Source organism: Oreochromis aureus, linkage group 3, assembly GCF_013358895.1.
Source record: "Oreochromis aureus strain Israel breed Guangdong linkage group 3, ZZ_aureus, whole genome shotgun sequence".
Classification (NCBI taxonomy): domain Eukaryota; kingdom Metazoa; phylum Chordata; class Actinopteri; order Cichliformes; family Cichlidae; genus Oreochromis; species Oreochromis aureus.
Genome location: NC_052944.1, coordinates 42388532 through 42413560, shown reverse-complemented (window position 1 = coordinate 42413560; position 25029 = coordinate 42388532). Strand labels below are relative to the sequence as shown.

At 38.2% G+C, this 25029-nt stretch overlaps 1 protein-coding gene and 1 long non-coding RNA gene across 3 annotated transcripts in view; one reads left to right on the top strand and one right to left on the bottom strand.

Annotated features, from left to right (window-relative positions):
• The first annotated feature begins 5454 nt into the window (after positions 1-5454).
• On the top strand, positions 5455-5721 carry LOC120439375. Its single transcript, XR_005612602.1, has 2 exons — positions 5455-5514; positions 5622-5721. It is a non-coding gene; the product is annotated as an uncharacterized LOC120439375 (long non-coding RNA).
• Positions 5722-13470: 7749 nt separating this feature from the next.
• LOC120439369 overlaps positions 13471-25029 on the bottom strand; it is a 115622-nt gene continuing 104063 nt past the window's right edge. The window contains exons 1-4 of one of the 2 annotated variants that reach the window (XM_039610302.1): positions 15073-15090; positions 14375-14429; positions 13905-14267; positions 13471-13756 (exon numbers count right to left, since the gene is read on the bottom strand). In XM_039610302.1, the coding sequence (XP_039466236.1) occupies positions 13572-13756; positions 13905-14267; positions 14375-14429; positions 15073-15081 (612 nt within the window). In that variant the 5' untranslated portion in view covers positions 15082-15090 and the 3' untranslated portion in view covers positions 13471-13571. Of the gene's footprint in view, positions 13757-13904; positions 14268-14374; positions 14431-15072; positions 15091-25029 lie in introns of those variants that run through there. The other variant, XM_039610303.1, reaches the window with a different exon arrangement.

Here is a 25029-nt window from a genome sequence, read left to right as displayed (position 1 = left end):
AGTAATAAGAAACTGTGGAGATTACTGACAGCTAACAGACTGTAAAGAGCATTAATGTTTGTGCACTCTGTCAGTTAAAGTTCACTCATACTTTTCCTCTGCATGTTAATGTCAAGAAAAATGAAAATGTTATGACTTAGTTTATAGTTTATGACTGTTCTATTTGTAAACAGCAATCACCAACAATAGCTTTCCATTAGTTTAGCTACACTGTAATAAAAAAAGAAAAACACATTGCATAAAAAGGCAAACATTAATTTTTTTGTTTGTTTGTTTGTTTGTTTGTTTTTACATATGTTTCTCTCAGTGTTAAATGGTTAAATTTCAGTGTGTTTGAAAACATTTAAAACGTATAAGAAATTCTTTATATTAAACTAAAAGTCTTACTGAAAGTTTTACTAAAAGTTTTACAGATTTTTTTAATTTAATTTATTTTTTTTTACGTATGGATGGATCTTTTATAATCTGTAACTAGTATACATGCAGCTGTTAAAATATACCGTTAGGTTATAGAGTTGTTGGAACTCATATTCATTAATGTGTGGTAGCTATTTTCTCACTCACCTTAAACTGGAGGATTCATGAGGATGTTAGTAATACTATTAAGTTTGTTCTTTCCACACCCACAGAAAACCAGTTTGGAATCAACAGACCTGTCACATCCCAGCAGACCAGCCTGAAGATTATTGAGGTGGAATGATTTGTTTACAAGAGTTGACATCTAGAATCAATCAGCACACCTGAAATGCAAACATGCAGCTTTCACTTTGTCCTGATAATGACATCAGTGGTGAGTGATCCTCTAAAGCTCACAGAGATACAGTAAATGACAGTTTTACACAAAGTTTCCCTTTTTTTTTCCTCAACTGGAGGAGAAACATTATTCCAACATATTTCTCTGAACTGAGCCTCTCACAAGTCCTCCTCACCACTCCTCACAGCTTTAGGAGCTCTTTTATATAAAACGTTCATCTTTACCTGGATTTAGGACAGACTTTGAATAAAAATTCAGTGAATTTTGAATTTCACTGAGAGAATATTTTAGTGAATAAACGCCCAGATGAAAACGTGCATACATATGACAATGGACACAATAATTTGCACACTAGAGTTGTTGGAAGTGGAGGATATTAAATGCATTTACATAAATATTCATTAAGGTGTGGTAGTTCATTAAGGTGTGGTAGTCACTTTAAACTGAAAATAATTTGGTAAATCAATTATTTTTTTTATTAATTGATTTGCTCAAATGCAAAAAAGATCACGGATTATTAAATCTATACAAGCGATAACGTAATAAGACAATACAACAATAATTGGCACACTAATCACCACAACTACACTATAGCGAATGGGAAACAAACAAACACACCATAACAAAAAAGTTCACAGAGGATGTTGAGAGTTTTGTTGGATCTGTCAGGTTTGGTGGTGAACGTCCACTCCAGTGTGATGTTGTGGTTCTCCTCTGCCTGATAGGAGGTCTGTGTGACACCTGCTGACCAATTTGGCTATGACTACATCTTGATGATTCTGTTCTGTGAAACAATGACGCAAACAAGGGCTTGGATCAGTTTTGCTGACTCTAGTTTTTTAGGCTTTCATGTCATCAGGTTTGTTCTACACACTGTCAGTCAAATCTGGCAAAGCATTAGGTTTCATTTTAATTTAATTTAAAATATATACTTTTAAATGAAAAAGACAAAATTCCCTCTTTATAAAAAGGTAACATCACATTTTCAAGAACTAATTCTGATGAATTGCAAAAGTCCATTTCACCCAGGCTGACCATTGCATTTGTCCCTGTCTTCTCTGTGCCTCTCATCTATATGACAGCAGTCATTCAAAATAGGTATTTCTGTATTATTTATATATAACTATATAATATCTGATTGATTACTTGATTGCACTTTTTTAGTGTTGAATAACTCATATTGGTCTTCACAATCCACAATAATAACAATAATGATAGATGGGGTATTGTTTTCTCTTACACATACAAAACAAAGTGGTAGCATCAAAGAGATTAATTTGGTGTTTACAAATGACTCAGTTTAATGAAAGATTGGAATCCTAGTGCCTCGCAATGCCTGGAAGCAGCAGATATGTCACCTGTCGAAACTGCAGTGAAGCGCACAAAAACCTTGTTTAGTCCTGGTCTAAACGAGGTTTTTGAACTATGATTCGGGGCACGATACGAAGTAGTTGTGCTTCAGAAGCTGGACACAGCATTTAAACATGTGTTTCCAGCATCCCATCCCTGTGGTGAAACTCTGCTCTGTTTCCTCTTTCAGCCCTGACCTACAGAGTGCAGCATACAACTCCATGTAATGGTGGAGCATTCTGGACTGAAAGTGAACAACTCACTGTTTGCTTTATAAATAATGAATGAAATAATAATAATAATAACAATAGTAATCTAGTGATTCGCTTAGGATTGAGGTGACAGCTAGAAATATAAAATATGAGGGTTTAAAAAGATGAAACCATTAGCTATTAGTTTTATATATTTATGTAAAACTAATAAGTAATAATGCATTATTATTATTATTATTATTATTATTATTATTGTTGTTGTTGTTGTTGTTGTTGTAGTTGTTGTTGAATCTGATGTGTGGACAGTTGTGATTTAGGATGCCACAAAGTTTTGGAGTATGAAAAGACTATGCTGAGAAAATCTAGTTGCAATTTAAGCAATGTAATCATACTGGCTTTCAGCAGAAATTCAAGTGAATGTTAAGAGGAAACACAATTAATGTCCTCTTGGAGACTGAGCTATCGGGCGATTGCTACATTGCTGACAGGCTGCACCATTAAAAATACTGGGTAAGTCGTTAGTGACCTTTCCTTGGTGTAGTCCAATTTTATTGGAAAACTGATACTGACTTTGTAGCAGGGGTGTGGTGTCTGGAGTGGAGGGGTGGTGCAGTGAGCTCATGGGGTAGAGTGGGGATGGCAGAGGGGACCGATGTTTATGAGGGCATCAGACCCAATTGGGATCGGTTCATTTTCCCCGCAGATCCAGCCTGGCTTTGTTTTGCATTCGTTCATTGCAGCTTGTTGTTGTTGTAAGCTGTGTCCGCCAGTTATAGGCTCGAGTGTCCTAAAAATCACACTTTCCTCACTTTCCTTGCCTCAGAGGGACTCAACCCTTCTGACCAGAGCATGTTCTCCCCAGGTTCTCTCCAGGTACTCTGGCTTTCTAGATAACTGGTGATTCTAAATTGCCCATTTCTGTTTGCTTGTCTCTACTCTCTATATGATAGCTGGGATAGACCTTGATAAGAATAAGCAAACGAGAACATGTTCGGGCGCGCAGTGTGGATGCTGAAGTGGAGTAGGAGTTGTGTAAATTATGTGTCTTCTTCATCTGAATTATCCTTCATTAATCCATCTGTTTTGCCATAGATACTTGTTTGATGTGGACGTTTTAGTTTTCTTAACTCATGTAACCAACAGATGGTGCTGTTAGATTGTATTTGTAACAGTAATAGCGTTAGGAGTCATTTTAACAAAGAAATAAGTCAACTAGTTTAAGAAGATGAAAAAAAAATGATATATATTACTAATGTAAATGTTATTTATTTAGACGACATTCACAAACCTGTGCAAAACCTGTAAAGTGCAGTTCATTGCTTGACTGTAGCTTCCTCAGCCTCCTCTTTAATACAGATTAACTGTAGGAAATTAGACATCCTTCAGCATGACTTTAAAATGAGGCACTTAAGAGGTTGTCCTCGTGGCTCTTATTGCCACATCTTATGGTCACAAATTGCAAAATTAAAAATTATTTAATCAGCTCTTAAATCTCAATCTTTTTCTGAGTTATTGTCACACAGTATAGTAGTTAAGAGAGAGAAATCCAGTCCACCTTAGCTCTTATGTTTGTAACTCTTTCTCCTGTCAACATGCAGAGTATTGTTAGCTTTACTTTGACTCTAAAGACCATCAGATAGCACAAACAAGTTACACAGCTCTGATAAAAATGTGCAGTAGTCTTTGGGTCCACCTTAAATAAGTCTTTTTTTAGATGGCTTTCTAAGTATATTTTGCTGCATGTGCTCTGAGAGGGAGGGTGTAAGCTGCTGATGTGGAAAGAGGTTGATTAGGAACCTTCATGTTTTTATATAAACTGAGCTCAGGAAGTGCATGTATTGTTTACTGACAGATGGCTGACTTTGTTGAATTCCGGTATTGCTGCCCAAAGACACCTTCAAAAAACATGTGTGGCTAGACTTCGGTGTCTTCAGCCTTCGGCACCTAGCTTGTAGATTTAATCACAAATAATCAAGTGATACGGAAACATATATGTCACCGTGCGGCCTACCTGAAACAGAAGGTGGTGTTGTCTTTTTCAAAGACTGAATCTGTAACCATCCAAAATAGCTCATTTATCATTTTTGACTTCCGAATTTTATTTTTATTTTTATTATTTTTTTTCTATATAATCATTTTTTGCGAAATTGTGGGACTTAAAACTGGATTATTGTCATCCTGATCTACACTGATCAAACATACAGTACAGTTAAGTCCATACATATTTGGACACTGACACAAGTTTTGTTTTTTTTCCCTTTTCATTGAAACATATTACAATTTTATTTATATAATGGACATGGACATAATGTGTATACTGTCAGATTTAATTTGAGGGTATCCAGATTCGAATTGGATGAAGGGTTTAGGAGTTTCAGTTCCTTAACATGTGCCACAATTTTTTAGAGAGACCAAAAGTAATTGGACATTGATTCAAAGGCTATTTGATGGGCAGGTGTGTGCAGTTCCTTCCTTATGTCATTATTAATTAAGCAGATAAAACGACTGGAGTTGATTTGAGGTGTGGTGTTTGCATTTGGAAAATTTTGCTGTGAACAGACAACATGGAGTTCTCCATGCAGGTGAAACAAGCACCCCTTAAGCTGCAAAAACAGAAAAAAAACAACCAAGAAATTGCTACAAAATTAAGAGCACTTAAGTTCTGGCAGCTCAATTGCCTGCACATGTTGACTTCCTGCAGGAACGCAGCGACTCCGCCCATAGGTGGAACCACCGGCTCTATGGTCACATCCTTTTTGTTAAAAATAATATTTGACTCTGTTTTGAATAAATATTACCCAATATTTAAACCCAAACATCTTTCCATATTTTCCCTAAACATTTCATATTTGACTGAATGTGAAAATGAAGGGGTAATAGTCAGTTTTAGAAAGAGAAGAATGTGAGAACTCACAGGAGAGATAAGAAGCTGATCACACCTTGACAGGCTGACTTCTTTATGAAATCTTCATCCTCCCTGTGAGTTATTTTAAAAATTTATTCCTATTCATTTATTTATTATTTTTATTCACAGGATACTGTCTTGTAGTTTTGGTCTTCGGTGTAATGAACAGGATCAGATGATCTGACTGACCTTTGACCTCATGTGTTGATGACTCTTCACCTCTGTCTCCTCTCACAGGGAGAAGATGATCTGCAGGATCCTGCTGCTCATCATCCTCACCTCATGTGTCTCTGGTTAGTTTACAGCTTCACTTTATGAACTCCAAATAAAGCTCAACAACAGATTTGTTCCAGTTCTCAGTGTGTCTGCTCCTCTCTTTCCCTCTCTGTCTCCTCAACAGGATCATTTGTAGTCAATGTGACACAGACCTGCTATCAGGCAGAGGAGAACCACAACATCACACTGGAGTGGACGTTCACCACCAAACCTGACAGATCCACCAGATCTCTCAACATCCTCTGTGAACTCTTCATCAGTCATAAATCCTCAGTCCTGTATCATCTTCATGAAGGTGTTGAGGTGTCAGAGTCTCAGGATGAAAAGTTTTCAGGACGAGTCCAGAGTGACAAAGACGCCCTCAGAGAAGGACGAATCAGACTTCAACTGTCCAGACTCAGGACTGATGACTCGGGTCTGTACCTGTGTGACAGGGGTGTCGAACTCCAGGCCTCGAGGGCCGGTGTCCTGCAGGTTTTAGATATCACCCTGGGTCAACACACCTGACTCAAATGTTTAGTTCATTAACAGGCCTCTGGAGAACTACAAGACATGTTGAGGAAGTAATTTAGCCGTTTAAATTAGCTGTGATGGATCAAGGACACATCTAAAACCTGCAGGACGCCGGCCCTTGAGGCCTGGAGTTCGACACCTGTGCTGTGTGAGGTCAACACTGATTATGGCTTCAGTGTTGGAAAATGTCAACTCAACGTCACTGGTGAGATGATTCAGGAGAACAATTTAAACATTTCTAGTTTGGCACTTTTTTGGACGAATAAGATCCTTCTTAGAAATGTGAGTTACTTAATGTGGTTTTAATGTAATATTTATTTATAAGTGACTCAGATGTGTTTGTGTCTATACAGCAGTGAGGGATTTTCCTGAATCTGCGAGAAAACCTGAGGCATCAAACACAGAGAGTCGAGGAAGGATCGGCCTGTACTGTGGAGTGACAGCAGCTCTGCTGCTTCTCTGCTGCTTTTCATTTATTTACTGTCTAAATAACAGGACTTCTACACAGAGTCGAGGGTTGGATGTCGGAAAACTTTGAGCTCATCAGATGAATAAGTGGAAAAAGTTTGATCAACAATGTAAATGAGACTGCTAGAGGGTTTGGTGGAAAGATAATAATGAGCCACAATCTAGAGCTGATCCTCAAAAAAATGTAGGAAACGCTTCTTCATGTTTATATTGTTCATTACTTCCACAGTAAACTTTTATCACAGTATCACTTATGGGAAAGGTAAGTGATCTGCTTCTTTATTTTCTGATCTCATAAAAACTGTCAGACTGCAGTTGTGAGTTCAGACATTCAGGATTCATTTTTTTTTACTTTTGCATACTGAGCTTTAATGATTTTAAGTCTCAACTTAAGTCTCAGCTTTTTTGTGTTTACGGATTAAGGATTAAAGAAAGCAACAGATCATCGTCTCCTTAAACTGAACTTTGACCACAAGTGTAAGTTTTACTGACACCTTAGTACTGTGCAGGGACCTGAAACTTACTAAAGATGAAGAACGGTGAATGCTACAGAGCGTTGGTCTAAAATTGTCTCCTGTATTTCCCAAATGTCTCCCGTATAGTGTTTTTTTTTCCTCCTGCATGTCAGCCTGCTACAGAGTAATCTGCTGGAAAGGGCACTCCTGTGCACGTGCTCCAGGTTTTATAGTAAATCTGAAGTCAGATCCTGAAGTTGAGCATCACAGAGAAATTTGAGCTTCTCTCATGAATCTGCTTCTTGTTAGTTTGCCTCTCTTATACAATACTGATAAATTTCATTTGATTTCATCTGAAATTTTGTTTGATGTGTAACAAGGAGTTTGCTGCTTGATTGTCATTTTACTAAAGGTTTCATACATTTATACATTTACTGGATATATGAGTGTTTCCTTTAATGCATCATTGTGTTTTACACACAGTACGTTTCAGAGGTCTGTGTTCTTGAAGTTTAGAGTCCACATTATGAATTATGACTCATGGCTGAAGCGTCACAGCTGCTGTGACACAATGCACCCGACCCCTATGGTGCCTCCTGCGGGTGGTGGGCCTGCGGGAGGATGGGCCCATGTCTCCTCTTCGGGCTGTGCCCGGCCAGGCCCCATGGACTAAGGCCCGGCCACCAGACGCTTGCCCTCGGGCACCCTCCCCAGGCACCCTCCCCGGGCCTGGCTCCAGGGCGGGGCCCCGGTAACCCTATCCCGGGCAGGGTAAACTGTTCCCTCGATGTTCTCTTCATAAGGGTCTTCTGAGTCGCTCTTTGTCTGGTCCCTCACCCAGGACCAATTTGCCATGGGAGACCCTATGGCGTCTCCGTGAATCACTCCCTTATCGTGGTGGAGGGGTTTGTGTGTCCCAGGGATCCCAGGGGCTATGTTGTCTGGTAAGGTCTCCCATGGCAAATTGGTCCTGGGTGAGGGACCAGACAAAGAGCGACTCAGAAGACCCTTATTACCATTATTTATTTACTAATTTATTTCTATATCACTGACAGACTGAAATGAGTCCTGCTGAGAACTGTGTTTTTTTTTAAGTCCAGATCATGAACAAGAGCAAGTGTCAACAATTACATTTTATGCTTTTTTTTTACAGCAGCTGCTGATCAGCTCCAGTGTTGCCAACTTAGCGACTTTGTCGCTATATTTAGCGAGTTTTCAGACCCCCTAGCGACTTTTTTTCTTTAAAAAGTCGCTAAAAAAGACGTGAAAGCGCGTATCGCTTTTACTCTGAACAAGCAGCGGGTGCTGTAACACAGTCAGTTCTTCTTTTACTCTTTTACTCTTATGCTGTTTTGTGGATCACAAGATTTAAAACTACTTATAAACACACACACACACAAAGTAACTCCACCAGAGTGCCTATTTCGGGTCACTTTTGCCGGTCCAAGCCCGGATAAAGGAGCAGGGTTGGAATTGTGACATTAAAAAAAACAATAATTGCTAAAAGAAATTTAATTTGTAGTTCTAAATAAACTCTAAATGCATTTAGGACGTTTTTTACTCACTTTATGTCTCTTCCACGATGTTATTTCTCTCTCCAACAACATAGGTTACAATTACATTAGCATGACCAATTATGCAAATTAGGTGATGACGTCATTTAGCGACTTCTAGCGACTTTTAGGACAACCAATAGCGATTTTCCTTACTGAGGAGTTGGCAACACTGATCAGCTCCAACCTCAGAGACCAATTTTGAGTTCACGAGCAGAGAGTCGGGAAAGAACCTCAGTTTATATTGTACTGGGACTGACAGCAACAGCTCTAATGTGTGTCAGTCTGGCTGCTGTCAATCATTTTGTATTAAGGAAAAACAAAAAAAGAAAAGAAAGATTAAGTGTGCTGCCCCTTTAAGGCAGGCATGATAATTTGGGTGTGTGTTTTTTGTACCAGCAGACTTGCCGTAGTACCTTCACCAGTGAAAAACAGTCCTTTATCCAAACTGTTGTCTGTTCCACTTTTTGTTCACTTTTTCTTGCTGAGCCTGAGAGAGCACATGCCTGTAAGTAGTTGCTGCTATCTGTTGTGTAAGCTTTCCCGCGATCCTTTTGTGTAGCAGTTTAGAGTTTTGTGTGAGAAACTTTCTTTTGTGAGGAAAAACGGCCGCGATGCTAACACGTTAGCCCGTCTATGGGATTTCCCATGTAACGTTAGCATTAAGCTAATCGCTAAATCCGTGGGCCTAATAACCAGTGAAAGGGTTTGGATAAGCTTGTGTTTATGTGTTATATACATTGTAGTGCATGGCTTAATGTTTGATGTTGTAAAGAAAATGCAATTACAGCAGAAATGTACTATTTTATTTTTGTTTCTGTACCAGTTTTACAGTGCTTCAACAGTAAACATCTAAAACGTATCCGCTGACTCCTGGATGTTTATTGTGGACCCGTTAGCTATCTGCCAAGCTAGAAACCAGCTTCACACCCTAGTGAGTAGGGCTGTGCGATATGACCAAAATCTCATATCCCGATATTAAGACATCTATCGTCCGATAACGATATAAATCACAAAAATTTAACATTTTCTGTAAATTCTGTGAATGTCGGGCAGCTCGACTTGCGTGAAGTGTTTCCAGCTGGGCGTCGCGTACCTGGAGTCAAGTGTTTTAACTGATGCATGAAATGATACATTTTTAGACATAGGTTGCCACCGTTTTCTTTGTGAGTATTTATTACACAGCGTGCTGCGGGGAAAAGCCTGTTCTAACATTTGAGTCTAAGGTTTATTTTTTAGCACCTGACGGCTCTTTTTTGCTTCTCATCTGTAAATACTCTGCATCTTTCACGTGATTCAGTTTATTTTGAAAAGTCTCAACAGGATCTTGAGCTTTATTGTGAAAGGTTTATGTGGAAAATAAACAAGCGGACACGAGGTGGTTTTACCGTCGTTGTTGCTAACGACAACGCATAAAAACAAGCGCTTGTCCGTCTGTAGTGTGGTTATATTAAATATAAGAGAAAGAGAGAACTTTAGGAAATTAATATAGCCACTACAGTGACCATCAAAATAATGAAAAAATATTGCCGTAAACAGTTTATTTTGCGACTCCACGAAACAAACGATAGCGTAAAATGAAACGATAGACGTTTTTCTATCGTCATCCGATATATATCGTTATATCGAACAGCCCTACTAGTGAGGGCAAAATATTAAGTCTCCAGAGCTTTTTGGTAAGACATAATTAACCAGCAGATTCTCTTCATTTAACATCTGTTCAAGAGCCAGAAGATAAAGTATTACTATAAATGTAACATTTAGATGTGACAGAGTTTAAATTAATAGAAATGTAATGATCAGTGTTGCTGTACATACTGCTTTTCTTCTGAAAATGATGACTTTCATTCATCGTGCTGCTTCATGTTGTAAATTATTGCGTTTATGAGAAAATTGTTTCTGAGTTTCTTTGTCTAAATCTTTTTTTCAAAGCACCATAAGTTTTCAAACATCTATCAACAAAGAAAAAAAAACACTTTACTGGCATCAGTTCTGTAAAGGACACACATGTTCAGACCGAGTGAAAGGTTCAATTCCAACAAGTCTAAACACTATATATCTCTGAGAAAACTGCAACTTTGGATTTCTCAATGCATGCTGATAACATCGTGCTCAAATTTAACCAATAAGCTACACTATTATAAGATTGCTAAGGTTAACTTTAACAGTAAATATGATAACAGTTATGTTTACGTTTAGATTTATGAGTCAGAGAACTTTAAAAACATTGTGAGGTTTTCAAAGCTTAAAAAAAAAAGAAATGACACAAAACCTGGGAATAAAGATTATCTGAAAACCTGCGAAACTGTTGTGACAAAGTTTTTGTTTCTACCATATAACTCTGACTTAATTAATGTACATCGCATGATTCATAGGGTTCACGCAGAGATTGCTTCTGGTTCATCTGAATTCATGCAACGGAGTCATGCAATTGTGATGTCACAGTGTTGCAACTTTTAGTCTGAGGCCGACATCTGACATATTTACGCAAACCTCATGACTCCTTTCTTCATCCTCCCATCACTTCCTCCTTTTCATCTTTTCAGACTCTACTCTTTTTTTAAGTGTCCACCAGGTGTCCTCACAATTTTCCTACCCACTGTCATTACCACCCATCCACTCTCTATTTGATATTCCTCACATCTAAGGGCCTAGATTTGGTTTTGGCATTGGTGGGGACGGATGATTCAACCACCGAACCCTGCTCTGTTTCTTTCTTTTTTTCCTTTTTGTCTTTCCTTCTTGATAAAAAAAGGAGAAATATACTTGCCTACATATACTATTCTACATGCTTTTAAACCATTTAAAATTACAATTCATAGTTTTATATGTGAATTATATAATGTTAAATTACTATTAAACAAATGATTGACTAAGTATTTTAGACTTTAGTTTACTTCAGCCATATTCCATATAAATCAGGTATCATACAAAAATAAAAATAGCTTCAAATACAGTCATGACAATAAAAGAATATGACTTTAAGGACTTAACAACATTACTTCAGTTGTAGTACACCAACATCTCTGATACATTAGCACTAAGGGAACACTGAATGACCTGGTGGTTTGTCCATAAAACTACTCATCTAAGATTACCACAAAGTAAAAGATCTCTCAGCAAAATTATGCAACATTTTAGGCAAACTAAACAAACATTACTGATGAGTCACTCATCAGTAATGTTTGTAGGGTGAGTGTATTTTTAAAACAACTTGTACAAACTGCACTACAAGGTGCAATATTTGCAAAATCATGACTACCTCATGATATTTTGTCTCAAAAATTAACCCTATGAATATGTCAGTGCCATTAGGATGAAATTATTGTGTCACCAACATTTTAACGTTAGACATAATTTTAACAGCCTCTGTAAACTAATATCCTGACTTGCTCGAGGCTCCGTTTTCTCTGACAGTTTCAATCAAAATTAGGAATGCACTCTGAGACTGAGATAACTAATAGTGCTGCCTGTTGTGCAGTTATTTTCCAAAACACATTATTCATGGTTACATACAGTTTTAGACTGATGTGGGCCAAAGCCTAGCATAGCCCGTAACGTTATTATGACGTTTTATGAGTGAACTTGACTTTAAGTGACTTACAGGTTTCTTTGAAAAATGCTTTCTTATATCCAGGTTCTTCCTTTTTGCTGCCATCCTCCTCTCCTTGCAGGTCCTCGCAGCGCAGGCTTGCCGCTGCTAAAACTAAACAGAAAGGCACAGCCAATCACATTGGCCATATTTGTCACATGAGGTAGGACTCTCGTAGTGAACGTAATTTAACTCTTTCTGCACCGCTAGGTGAATGAGACGTTGACAGATCGTTTTTTTCTGTCTATCGGGTTTGTTTTTCTTTACTCGAAGAGATCAAGTTATTGGTGGGACAATTCAATAATCGCTGGACATTGGTGGGGCCATTCCCTTCCGTCCATGCCAAATCTACGCCCACATCAGTCCAGCTAACCCTGCCTTCATTTCATTCCTTAACCAGCTTTTTTTTTTTTCTTACAAGAATGATCTATTAAATGTTCACTGAGCTTCATACTTTAAATCTTTGAATCTATCATGTCTGAACTGAACTGGATGACCTTTTCCTCTAATGTCTACATTTGATCCTCTGTGTTCCTGTTACTCTGCTAACAGCAGCTGTGACGCTTCAGCCATGAGTCATAATTCATAATGTGGACTCTAAACTTCAAGAACACAGACCTCTGAAACGTACTGTGTGTAAAACACAATGATGCATTAAAGGAAACACTCATATATCCAGTAAATGTATAAATGTATGAAACCTTTAGTAAAATGACAATCAAGCAGCAAACTCCTTGTTACACATCAAACAAAATTTCAGATGAAATCAAATGAAATTTATCAGTATTGTATAAGAGAGGCAAACTAACAAGAAGCAGATTCATGAGAGAAGCTCAAATTTCTCTGTGATGCTCAACTTCAGGATCTGACTTCAGATTTACTATAAAACCTGGAGCACGTGCACAGGAGTGCCCTTTCCAGCAGATTACTCTGTAGCAGGCTGACATGCAGGAGGAAAAAAACACTATACGGAGACATTTGGGAAATACAGGAGACAATTTTAGACCAACGCTCTGTAGCATTCACCGTTCTTCATCTTTAGTAAGTTTCAGGTCCCTGCACAGTACTAAGGTGTCAGTAAAACTTACACTTGTGGTCAAAGTTCAGTTTAAGGAGACGATGATCTGTTGCTTTCTTTAATCCTTAATCCATAAACACAAAAAAGCTGAGACTTAAGTTGAGACTTAAAATCATTAAAGCTCAGTATGCAAAAGTAAAAAAAATGAATCCTGAATGTCTGAACTCACAACTGCAGTCTGACAGTTTTATGAGATCAGAAAATAAAGAAGCAGATCACTTACCTTTCCCATAAGTGATACTGTGATAAAAGTTTACTGTGGAAGTAATGAACAATATAAACATGAAGAAGAGTTTCCTACATTTTTTTGAGGATCAGCTCTAGATTGTGGCTCATTATTATCTTTCCACCAAACCCTCTAGCAGTCTCATTTACATTGTTGATCAAACTTTTTCCACTTATTCATCTGATGAGCTCAAAGTTTTCCGACATCCAACCCTCGACTCTGTGTAGAAGTCCTGTTATTTAGACAGTAAATAAATGAAAAGCAGCAGAGAAGCAGCAGAGCTGCTGTCACTCCACAGTACAGGCCGATCCTTCCTCGACTCTCTGTGTTTGATGCCTCAGGTTTTCTCGCAGATTCAGGAAAATCCCTCACTGCTGTAGAGACACAAACACATCTGAGTCACTTATAAATAAATATTACATTAATACCACATTAAATAACTCACATTTCTAAGAAGGATCTTATTCGTCCAAAAAAGTGCCAAACTAGAAATGTTTAAATTGTTCTCCTGAATCATCTCACCAGTGACGTTGAGTTGACATTTTCCAACACTGAAGCCATAATCAGTGTTCACCTCACACAGGTACAGACCCGAGTCATCAGTCCTCAGTCTGGACAGTTGAAGTCTGATTCGTCCTTCTCTGAGGGCGTCTTTGTCACTCTGGACTCGTCCTGAAAACTTTTCATCCTGAGACTCTGACACCTCAACACCTTCATGAACATGATACAGGACTGAAACGTTATTATTACTGATGAAGAGTTCACAGAGGATGTTGAGAGTTTTGTTGGATCTGTCAGGTTTGGTGGTGAACGTCCACTCCAGTGTGATGCTGTGGTTCTCCTCTGCCTGATAGGAGGTCTGTGTCACATTGACTACAAATGATCCTGTTGAGGAGACAGAGAGGGAAAGAGAGGAGCAGACACACTGAGAACTGGAACAAATCTGTTGTTGAGCTTTATTTGGAGTTCATAAAGTGAAGCTGTAAACTAACCAGAGATACATGAGGTGAGGATGATGAGCAGCAGGATCCTGCAGATCATCTTCTCCTTGTGAGAGGAGACAGAGGTGAAGAGTCATCAACACATGAGGTCAAAGGTCAGTCAGTACAGCTAGAAGAAGGAAAATCTACAGTCTGACTGCATTCACTCATTATAACATCTAATCCTGTTCATGATCCTGATTATTACTCTGACTGACCAAAACTACAAGAATACTTTCACCTTCTATAAACACACTTCAATGTAAATAAAACCGTTGTCTTCACAATGTATTTCCTAAAGCGCTGGTATTTCTCTTGTTGTTCTTTAGAGAGAAATCATCTACTGAGTTGTCTGTAAATAACTCAGTTCACATCTAAAATCATGAACATATACATCTTTTTAATTAAGAGGATAACATTAACAGCGCTAAAGTATTTCACTTTTCTTTTAGCATTAATTTTTTTTTCTGCTTAAAAAACACAAAATATATCCTGCCACTGTTTCTGTGCAGCTAATAATCATTATTCTGTACACATGTTGAGCTAGAGCATTTAAAACCCTCTCTTGACATCAGTCTGCAGTGTTTTTGTTTTTCATATCTTTTTTAACCTGTTTTTATGACCTTTGCCTTTTCTTGGACTTGGCTCTAACACGATTTTATGCAAAGGTGGAGAAACATGTGAGGAGGAGGATTTCCTGTTAAACTTACTGGGTACATTACAGTGAGACACTGACCTGTAAAAAAAAAAAAATATCAGTGTTGTATATTATCATCAGACATCACAGGTAACAAAGCAGAACATTGTCCAACTTAAAAATAAATCATCTAAAACACATGGTTTTAAAAGGACACCAAGGTTACGTGGACAGTGGTCATGTTTCAAGCCTCCTTAAAATTTCACAAAAAATATATAAAGTATCTCCCAAAAGTGAGTACACCCCTCACATTTTTGTCAATATTTTGTTATATCTTTTCATGGGACAACATTGAAGATATGACACTTTGATACAATGTAAAATAGTCAGTGTACACCTTGTATAACAGTGTAAATTTGATGTCACCTCAAAATAACTAAACATGGAGCCATTTTTGCCTAAACCGCTGGCAACAAAAGTGAGTACACCCCTAAGTGAACATGTCCAAGCTGTGCCCAAACTGACAATATTTTGGGTGGTCACCATTATTTTCCAACACTGCCTTAACTCTGTTGAGCGTGGAGTTCATTGGAGCTTCACAGGGTGCCACTGCAATCCTCTTCCACTTCTTCATGATGACATCATGGAGCTGGTGGAGGTTAGAGACCTTGCGCTCTTCCACCTTCCATTTGAGGATGCCCAACAGATGCTCAATAGGGTTTAAGTCTGGAGACATGCTTGGGTTGGGTTGGGGTTGTAGTCACTTTTGTTGCCAGCGGTTTAGGCAAAAATGGCTGCATGTTTAGTTATTATGAGGTGACATCAAATTTACACTGTTATACAAGCTGTACACTGAATAATTTACATTGTATCAAAGTGTCATATCTCCAATGTTGTCCCATGAAAAGATATAATAAGCTATTTACAAAATTCACATTTATATTTGATGTAAATTTTATGACAGATTCTGATTTATTCATATTATGTTCTCAGTTTAATAATCCAACAATTTGTTAAATATTAATTATAGTTTCCCCACAGCCCACAGTGATGTTTACAACCTGTTTGTTTTAACCACAACATTCAGTTTTCTATTGTTTTTTTTTTTTAATTCTCACATCTGAGAAACTAGATTATCACTTGTCTTGATGCCTGCTCAGTCATCCAGGTAAGTAAATCCCAAAAGTTGATTCTGTTCATCTGGACCTAGCTTTTACAGTGGGAGAAACAGTTCATCACTCATCCAAGTGACTTCATCAGTCTCAGCTGATGCAGGTTTCCCCAACCTTATAAAGAGTACATTTGCACAATGACTGAAACTAGCACCACTGACCAACAATGGACAATGAGGTTAGTTCCTTGATCATTAATATGCCCGTTGTCATCACCATTGATCAACAACCATTGATCACTTGAATGAGTGACGGAACATTTCTCCCACTGAAAACACTACGTCCAGATGATCAGAATCAACTTTCTGGGACAGATTATTGCTTGTTTTTGTCAGTGTCTGTACCTAAAGAAGAACAACATCATAATAATACTAATAATAGGTGCATCGTAATAATAACAATAACGATAATAATATAATAGCAGAAAGATTGTTTACATTGAAGGGACTCAAAGTGTAGCTTCCTTTTGTGCATATTCAGTTAAACCTTTGCATTAAATCAACAAACTAAAAGAAGTCTGATTTCTAAATGATTTAATGATCAGCTGGAGGAATAGACACAAGTCTGAATGTTTCAGATGAAGAAGAAGGTGCAGCTCAACCCTACTGCTAAATGTCAGTAAAAACTGCAATACACACAAAGTGTACAAACTGTTTAACTGTTGGTCTCAGTCGTGTCCTGTTTTACAGTCTCTGATTAAACATTTATATTATAGCGTAACACAATAACAAAAAAAACAAACAGAAAAACTCTTCTCTGTGTAGAGGTTTTTGGGTCAGCTGGACTTATTTTCTTCCTACCTTTGTTTCTTTTTTTCTTCCTCTTTTTCTTGAAGCTCTGTTACTAAAATAAAGATCTAGTTGCTTGCTCAGGATCCAGCAGAACTAAGAATGAAAAAAGTGCCTTGAGTACACATGATGAGTTTACTCAGAAACCAGTATGACCATCTCTTAGGTACTAAGTCCTTTCTAGGTTGTTTATTTTAGAGGATGACTTGCATCACTTCAGTTTGTCTGTAAATAAAAAGGAACATGTATCACATTTGCTGTGAATGTATTAGTGCTTAAATGTGATGCAACTGTGCCACATGTGATATTTAATGGCATCCCTTGTCATGGTTGTGGGTGTTTTGACTCAGCATTTTGAGTGTCATGCCCTTTTGTATTATTGCCTTCTAGTTTATATAACTTAATTTTCAGTTAGTTCTGTTGATATTGAGTTCTGTTCCCTATTTAGTTCATGTCTGTCTAGGTTCTTCCCATGTCTGTGTCTGACGCAGGACCCCGTAACATACACATGCACACTCTCGAAAGTGAGAGGAACTGTCCTTAATTTATCCTTAATTTATTAGTGGCAATAGAAGTGCGGTTTCGGCCGTGATTGACGCAGGACGCAGACACTCCTCACTCTGTGCCACACGCCTATCTTGTCAGCTCTGCGAGCTCACTGCATCACTCCTCCGCTGCAGCAGGCCAGAGACCACACCTCCGCCACACTGTGTCTTCCCCACTATGTTGGTTATGGTGTCATGCCTGTATGTGTGCGAGTATGTCAAGTCCCCTGTGTTTAAGTCTCCCTCGCCTTTTGTCTGTTTTAGTGACGTCTTTGTTTCCCATCGTCTCCTCGTGTTTGCATGTTTCCCTCCTGCTGTTTTATTTGGTCTCTGCTGTTAGTCATGTGTAATGTCCCTGTTCCTCCTCGTGTTCATTCCATGACTGTCCAGAATATCCAAAAGGCTCTGTGGCATGTCTCTATACTTCCTCAAATTAGCATCAATGTTGCCTAAATTTTTTTTAAAAACAAGAAAAAAATGACGTAACATGACATTAAAATTGGGGTCTTAAAGCCAGTCAGCTTCACATTATGTTTCTCTTTCCTCATTCTGTTCTCTGCAGCGGGTTTACTGCAAAAATGACTGAAAGTACAAAAACATGACATCATTTCCGACAACCATTTTGAAACTCAGTTAGTTTGATCGACTGGAGTTTTTAGCTCTTTATTTTGTTTAATATTGAAAGGATAAATAAGAGTTTAGCACTCAGTATTAAATATCACCTCAACTACAGAGTTCAAGAAAACAAGCTAAGGACTATTTTTGACTGTAATAGTATAATAATAACTATATATTTTATTTATAGGTGCCTTTAGAGACCCTCAAGGTCACCTTACAATAATACAAAACAAATAAATAAAAAGTGCGCACAGATAAAACAATGAGAGTGAGCAGGTTATCTTGTCTTTTCTTTTATTGTATTTGTGTCTCCTTCATATTTTGGATGTAGCTCTGTCTTTTAGTGCTGCTCAGTATCTCTCGTTATCATGCTGGAGTGGAGGAGTTTACAGTGCCTTGACTACTGTGCAGTTATACTCAGAACTGTATTAATGAGACTGTACCTGACATAAATTGTTCCCACTTAGAGTTGGATTCTGTGGCTGTGAGGTGCAAAATACTGATCAGGTAAGATATTCACAGCAGTTCATGAAATAATAGCAACTGATTTGTGTTTCTGGACACAGACTTTAAATTATTTGTCATTCACTGGACACAGTTTTTCATCTGTGTGCTGATACTGACCGTTGTCAGTCAGTATCAGTCAGTAACTCTGAGACCTGGCTCGTGCTGCAGACAAAGAATATCTTTCTAACCGAAATACTAGAGTTAAATAAAGAGTTTACATATTTATTTATAATAATTTCCCCTAGGGATCAATAAAGTATTCTGATTCTGATTCTGATTTCATCAATCTTGTTCATATGTTCAGTTTATTCCTACCAGGATCACAAACAGGATCAGATGTTGTAATGAGTGAATAAAATCAGACTGCAGATTTTTCTTCTAGCTGTCTGCAGGATCCTGCTGCTCATCATCCTCACCTCATGTGTCTCTGGTTAGTTTACAGCTTCACTTTATGAACTCCAAATAAAGCTCAACAACAGATTTGTTCCAGTTCTCAGTGTGTCTGCTCCTCTCTTTCCCTCTCTGTCTCCTCAACAGGATCATTTGTAGTCAATGTGACACAGACCTCCTATCAGGCAGAGGAGAACCACAGCATCACACTGGAGTGGACGTTCACCACCAAACCTGACAGATCCAACAAAACTCTCAACATCCTCTGTGAACTCCTTATCAATGATAAATCCTCAGTCCTGTATCATGTTCATGAAGGTGTTGAGGTGTCAAAGTCTCAGAATGAAAAGTTTTCAGGGCGAGTGACAAAGACGCCCTCAGAGAAGGACGAATCAGACTTCCAGTGCTGGATGTCGAAAAACTTTGAGCTCATCAGATGAATAAGTGGAAACAGTTTGATCAACAATGCAGGGGCGATTTTAGCCCATTTTTGGGGGTGCTGAAGCACCCCCAAAAATGCTGAAGCACCCCCAAAAATGTTTGTGTGACACACTACTAAACACACACTACTAAAAAAATATAAAAAACATACAGTACTTGGTTGAGACGTAACATTTTAACAACAAAAGTATAGATATCCCCCCCCCTCTCCCAAAATGGTTTGTTCCAGCTCGGCTCTCCGCTGCTCTGGCTCCGTTCAGTGTTGCCAACTTAGCGACTTTGTCGCTATATTTAGCGAGTTTTCAGACCCCTTAGCGACTTTTTTTTTCTAAAAAGCGACTAGCGACAAATCTGGCGACTTTTTCTGGTGTTATTGGAGACTTATTTATGACGACTTTTTGACGTGAAAACGCGTATCACTCTTACTCTCAACAAGCAGCGGGTGCTGCCATGGGCACCTCACCCGTGCCAAAGCACTCACGGGCGGAGGATAGTCCTCCCCCAGCTGCTATCAGGGCAGGAGACGTTCACACCCATGCCTCCAAACGGCAAATGAATCGCGCATGAGCGAAGCCGCTGCTCCCGCACTGACTGTAACGCAGTCAGTTCTTCTTTTACTGTTATGCTGTTTTGTGGATCACAAGGTTTAAAACTACTTATAAACACACACTCACACACACAAAGTAACTCCACACACACAAAGTGCCAATTTCGGGTCACTTTTGCCGGTCCAAACCCGGATAAAGGAGCAGGGTTGGAATTGTGACATTAAAAAACAATAATTACTAAAAGAAATTTAATTTGTAGTTCTAAATAAATTCTAACTGCATTTAGGACGTTTTTTACTCACTTTATGTCTCTTCCACGATGTTATTTCTCTCTCCAACAATGTAGGTTACAATTACATTAGCATGACCAATTATGCAAATTAGGCGATGACGTCATTTAGCGACTTCTAGCGACTTTTAGGACAACCAATAGCGATTTTCCTTACTGAGGAGTTGGCAACACTGGCTCCGTTGCTGCCAGAGCGATGGTGGCTGAGACGCAGCGGAGCGGAGCTGTAAGTGCTTGGCTTAAAACAGGGCATGTTAGCTGCATTTACCTTCCGTTACTCTTTATATAGTTAGGTAGGAGTCAGACCATGTTTCTTTTTAAGCTGAAAAACATTACACACAGGTAACCTGCAGTGTGGGAAACGTGTTTTCCTACGATGTTTGCTACCCTACAATCCGTCCTGCTCTGTAGTAAAATCAGCAACATTTGACCGTCCTGTTGCTCCCACTGAAATGTATACAGCCTATTTAAAATCTAAAACTGAACATTTTCCGTAGCCTGCTGTTGTTACCACTGTCCTGTTTGAAATGGATACTAACTAGCTAACTGACTGAATGCCCATTAACCTTATAACTCCTGTTGTGTGTGTGTGTGTACAGAGAGACAGCCAGGTTCATAATGGAAGTTTTTTCAAAAAAAGGAGCCACATTCAGGTAAAAGTGTAAAATCAAATAATCCGTTAATCAAGAATAATGTTCAGGGTTCGTACGGGTGCTTGAAATCCTGGAAAGTGCTTGAATTCTAATGTCCTCTTTTCAAGGTTTGGAAAGTGCTTGAATTTCAGATGTGGTGCTTAAAAGTGCTTGAAAATGTAACTGTATTTCATTCACAATAAATAGCTATCTGATTGAATAGTTTTCTTATCAGATAGAGAAATAAAAATGAGTTGCAAAAAGCAAAAGCAAAATTTCCCGCCTGGGCTGCCTTGCGTCTGTTTCAATATGTGACCCCGCCCCTCCCTCAGACAGTCGGGGATGAGTGCGCTAACATATCTGTAGGCTGCTGTTTTAATGCTTTTAATGATGGAAAACAACAATGGCGGAGTTTGCGCTCTCTGGTCGCATGATAGGTGAGTCCTAGTAAATAATTTTCCAGTACGCCTACGTTACACATGCTATTTAAAAAAAAAAAAAAAAAATATGATTATTGTTTTGCTAGCTGTCAAACTCGCTGCAGAAATGATTGAAATGCACTGTGATGCAGTATGGCAGCGCTATTACGGAATATTACTTAGCAATAATATGAGTTAATTTACTCAAGTGAAAGCTTTAAACATTAGCCCGATACATAACTAGCTAACTTAAGGCTTTCTGATTAACCCTCTGGGGTCGACGGACCCAGAGTCTCCATTTCAACTTGGGTCGAATGTGCGGACTTCAAGCTATATACCAGTTTTAATTGTGTTGATAGGTACAACAGTGGCGTTTACTCCGGGAAGAAACGGTAAAACGGCGTTTTTTTATGGAGAGCGCTAGCAAAGACGCTTTGCTTGTGAGTGAAAAAGAAAAACACTCCTTCCCTATTGGTGGAAAAATGTACCATGTCGACCAATCAAAAAATGATACGGCAACATGTGATATTTGGTTGTTGGGAAGACAGAGAGCGAGTGAGCGATAAAGAGAGAGAGAGAGTTTTGATACGAGATTTGTGACGTTTATCGTGTTTGTAGTCTCAAGTTAGTGTGTTATCTTGTGTCGTTAGTGTGTAGTGTAGTCGTTTTGTTTTGTGTGCCAGTTCTACTAGTGAACGTCACAGTTGCTGCAAAAAAGCCACCAAAGGCAGATTGCAGTGTAAACGCTGAGTGACACACCTGCTGTCAGACCTGCAGGTTTATCCCTGTGCTGTTCTCATCTGTGTTATAGTGGACACTAACTATTTTTTGGAGTTGCATAAATAATTTGTGTGCCTTCTTATTTGACGAAGAGCACCTGATTGTTCTGTAAATAGTTTTGAATGGTTATATAAAAAACGTTTGAGCCTTGGCTGCATTTTTAGGTAAATAGTACCAATGTAACTTTGTTGTTTGCAAAACTTGTTCATATTTTTTAAAAATGTCCAATTTCTATTTGCATTTCAAGTTATGAAAATGATTCATTAAACATGCTTGTGGGTTTTACAGTCAAAAATACCACTTTCTACTTGTATTTTAAATTTTGTCTGAACTTAGATAAATTGTGATGACACATTATGTCAAAATGAGTAAATAACAGTTTGGCAAGATAAACAGTTTTTAATGGTGAAATATAGAGGCCAAATCAAAAGTAGTCGAAAACGGCCAATTATACCCTGGACCCCAGAGGGTTAACGGCTAGAAGCAAAGTTGTCACCAAGTACTGTTTATATTTGTGTGTATTGCTGCAGGTTTTTGAGTATTAATTTGGTGCCTTTGGGTGAAATAATGGTAATATGAGGGACTGATCCATATGGTCACAAAGAATAGCCACTTGTTTCTTTGCTACCAAGGTTCCCCGGCTTTCATTCAAAATGTGTTTATCGCCACCTACACATTAAACTACTTAAACAGTCAGTGCTGTTCTCCATGCCTGTCTGACATGATGTTATTAGCACAAACACTTTAAAGGTGATCATTTAGGACTTTAGCAATAATACAGACAACAATCTAGTTGGCAATAAACAGTTTTATTGGGAATTAACTTAAAAGACAAACAAACATCTGTCTCCTATTTTTTTGTCACACAGGAAAGAAGCATCAATATCTGATCAGAAGACTTATTTCTTTATTTTTCATTTTTCTTTATTATTTTTTTTCAACAGAAGAAGAATATCTGTAGCAAGTTGATTTGTTCACATTTGCACATCTTAATTTTTAAGTGAAATGTGCATTTTGAGTTTATACACTATGTATATAAGGTGACCGTTCCTTTTGCAGTATTTTTGTGTGGTGCGTTTTCCTATGTCTGAACAAAAGGGGAGCTAAGGTGTCTTTTCACATGGTCTTACTGAGGTGATGCGAATTGAAACAGGCATTCTTTTTTTTTTGCGGGGGGTGCTGGAAAAGCTTAAAAACGGATCTTGAAAGTGCTTAAAAAGTGCTTGAATTTGACCCTGAAAAAAGCGTACGAACCCTGAATGTTGGATCAGTGTTTCAATATTTATATCTTTTATTAGATGTGTTGCACACTTGGATTAAAATGAATTGAAACCAGTGTGGCTTTGCGAGTTCGCCTTTACTGTATCTGCAAACATATATGTAGACATAGCACAACGTTACACACTTTTGCAGTCTCACACAACTCTTACAGGCGCACTGCCTTATGGTTAGTGGCTGGGCTTATTTACTCCCGCTAGAGCTGCTCATTTTAGGGGATACTCCCTCTTGTGGTGTAACGGAGGAATAACTACCCTTCCTGCACTATGTCATTTTTGGAGACTGGGGCACACATTATTTTACAACAATCAAAGAAAATACATATTTAAACAATCAGACCATTTAACTAACTATAATATTGTGACTAAATTATAGGGGGGTGTCCTGTTTTGTCCACAATGTCTTTCTTGTCCTTACAGATGTTCTTGTGGTTTGGTTATTTTCCTTTTGGTTGAAAGTACACTGAGAGAGGACTTTTTGTTAGTGATCTTAATAGTATTTTTTCATATTAATGTAATTTTTTCATCTAATTGAATACAATCTATTTGTGTATGATTGTCAGTTCAAAGAGGGAGAGAGGAAAGAGGGAACGTGAGGAAAAAGTACAAGGTCAGGAAGAACCAGGTAAGAAAACAGACAGGGAACAGTGACAGGCAAAACAGAAACTATTAACCTGACAAAGAGAAAAAACCTGATTTTACTCACACAATCTGGAAGTTGTGTCCTCCCTATATTAAAGCTGCTATACAGAATCTGCAAAACAAACTGGGTTGAAACATTTTTGACCCTCTTTAACAACATTCCAACATAACATGATAATTTATTGGGGAGATTAAAATTAATGATATATTTTTATGTGGTTCAGCCACAACTCTACTAAAACCTCAGCCAGTAATAGGTAGGCCAACTTTTGGACCATCTAGTTGTCTGTGTGAATGCCGCAGTACATACATCACATTTGCGCACTATCAGAAAGTGCCAAACAGAGCCCTGGTGGAGTGAGGAGCTGTAAAGAAAAGCAGAGTGCTCTGTTTATATTCTAAAAATGTTTAAGCTAGCTTGTTTCAAAGATTCTGTACAGCAGCTTTAAATGTTTTCCAAAAGCACACACACACTTCTCCAAAAGTTGATTCTGTTCATCTGGACGTAGCGTTTTGTGAGAGAAAAGTTTCATCACTCATCCAAGTGACTTCTTCAGTCTCAGTTGACTGCAGGTTTCCCCAATCTTATAAACAGTACATTTGCATAGTGACTGAAACCAGCCCACTGAAGGAACAATGGGCTGGGAGGTCAGTTCCTTAATCTTAATCACACATACACTTATCAGTTATTCTCAAACTTTTTACAGTGTGTACCACCTGATAAAAATGTCAAGCTCTCCCAAGTACCACTATGAAAGCATGAAACTCATAAATCTTACAACACAAAATTAGTATTAGTAAATTAGTAAAATTAGTATCTGCAGTAACAATTTTACCACAGGTAAAGTTGCCTCCATTTTTATAGTTTTTTTAATCAATATTTTGTAATAATTTGCACAGAGATGGTAAAATTATGATGACTGATAACGAAGAAGAAGACAACAGATGACGAGGACAGGGAGGAACAGGGGTTTAAATGCAC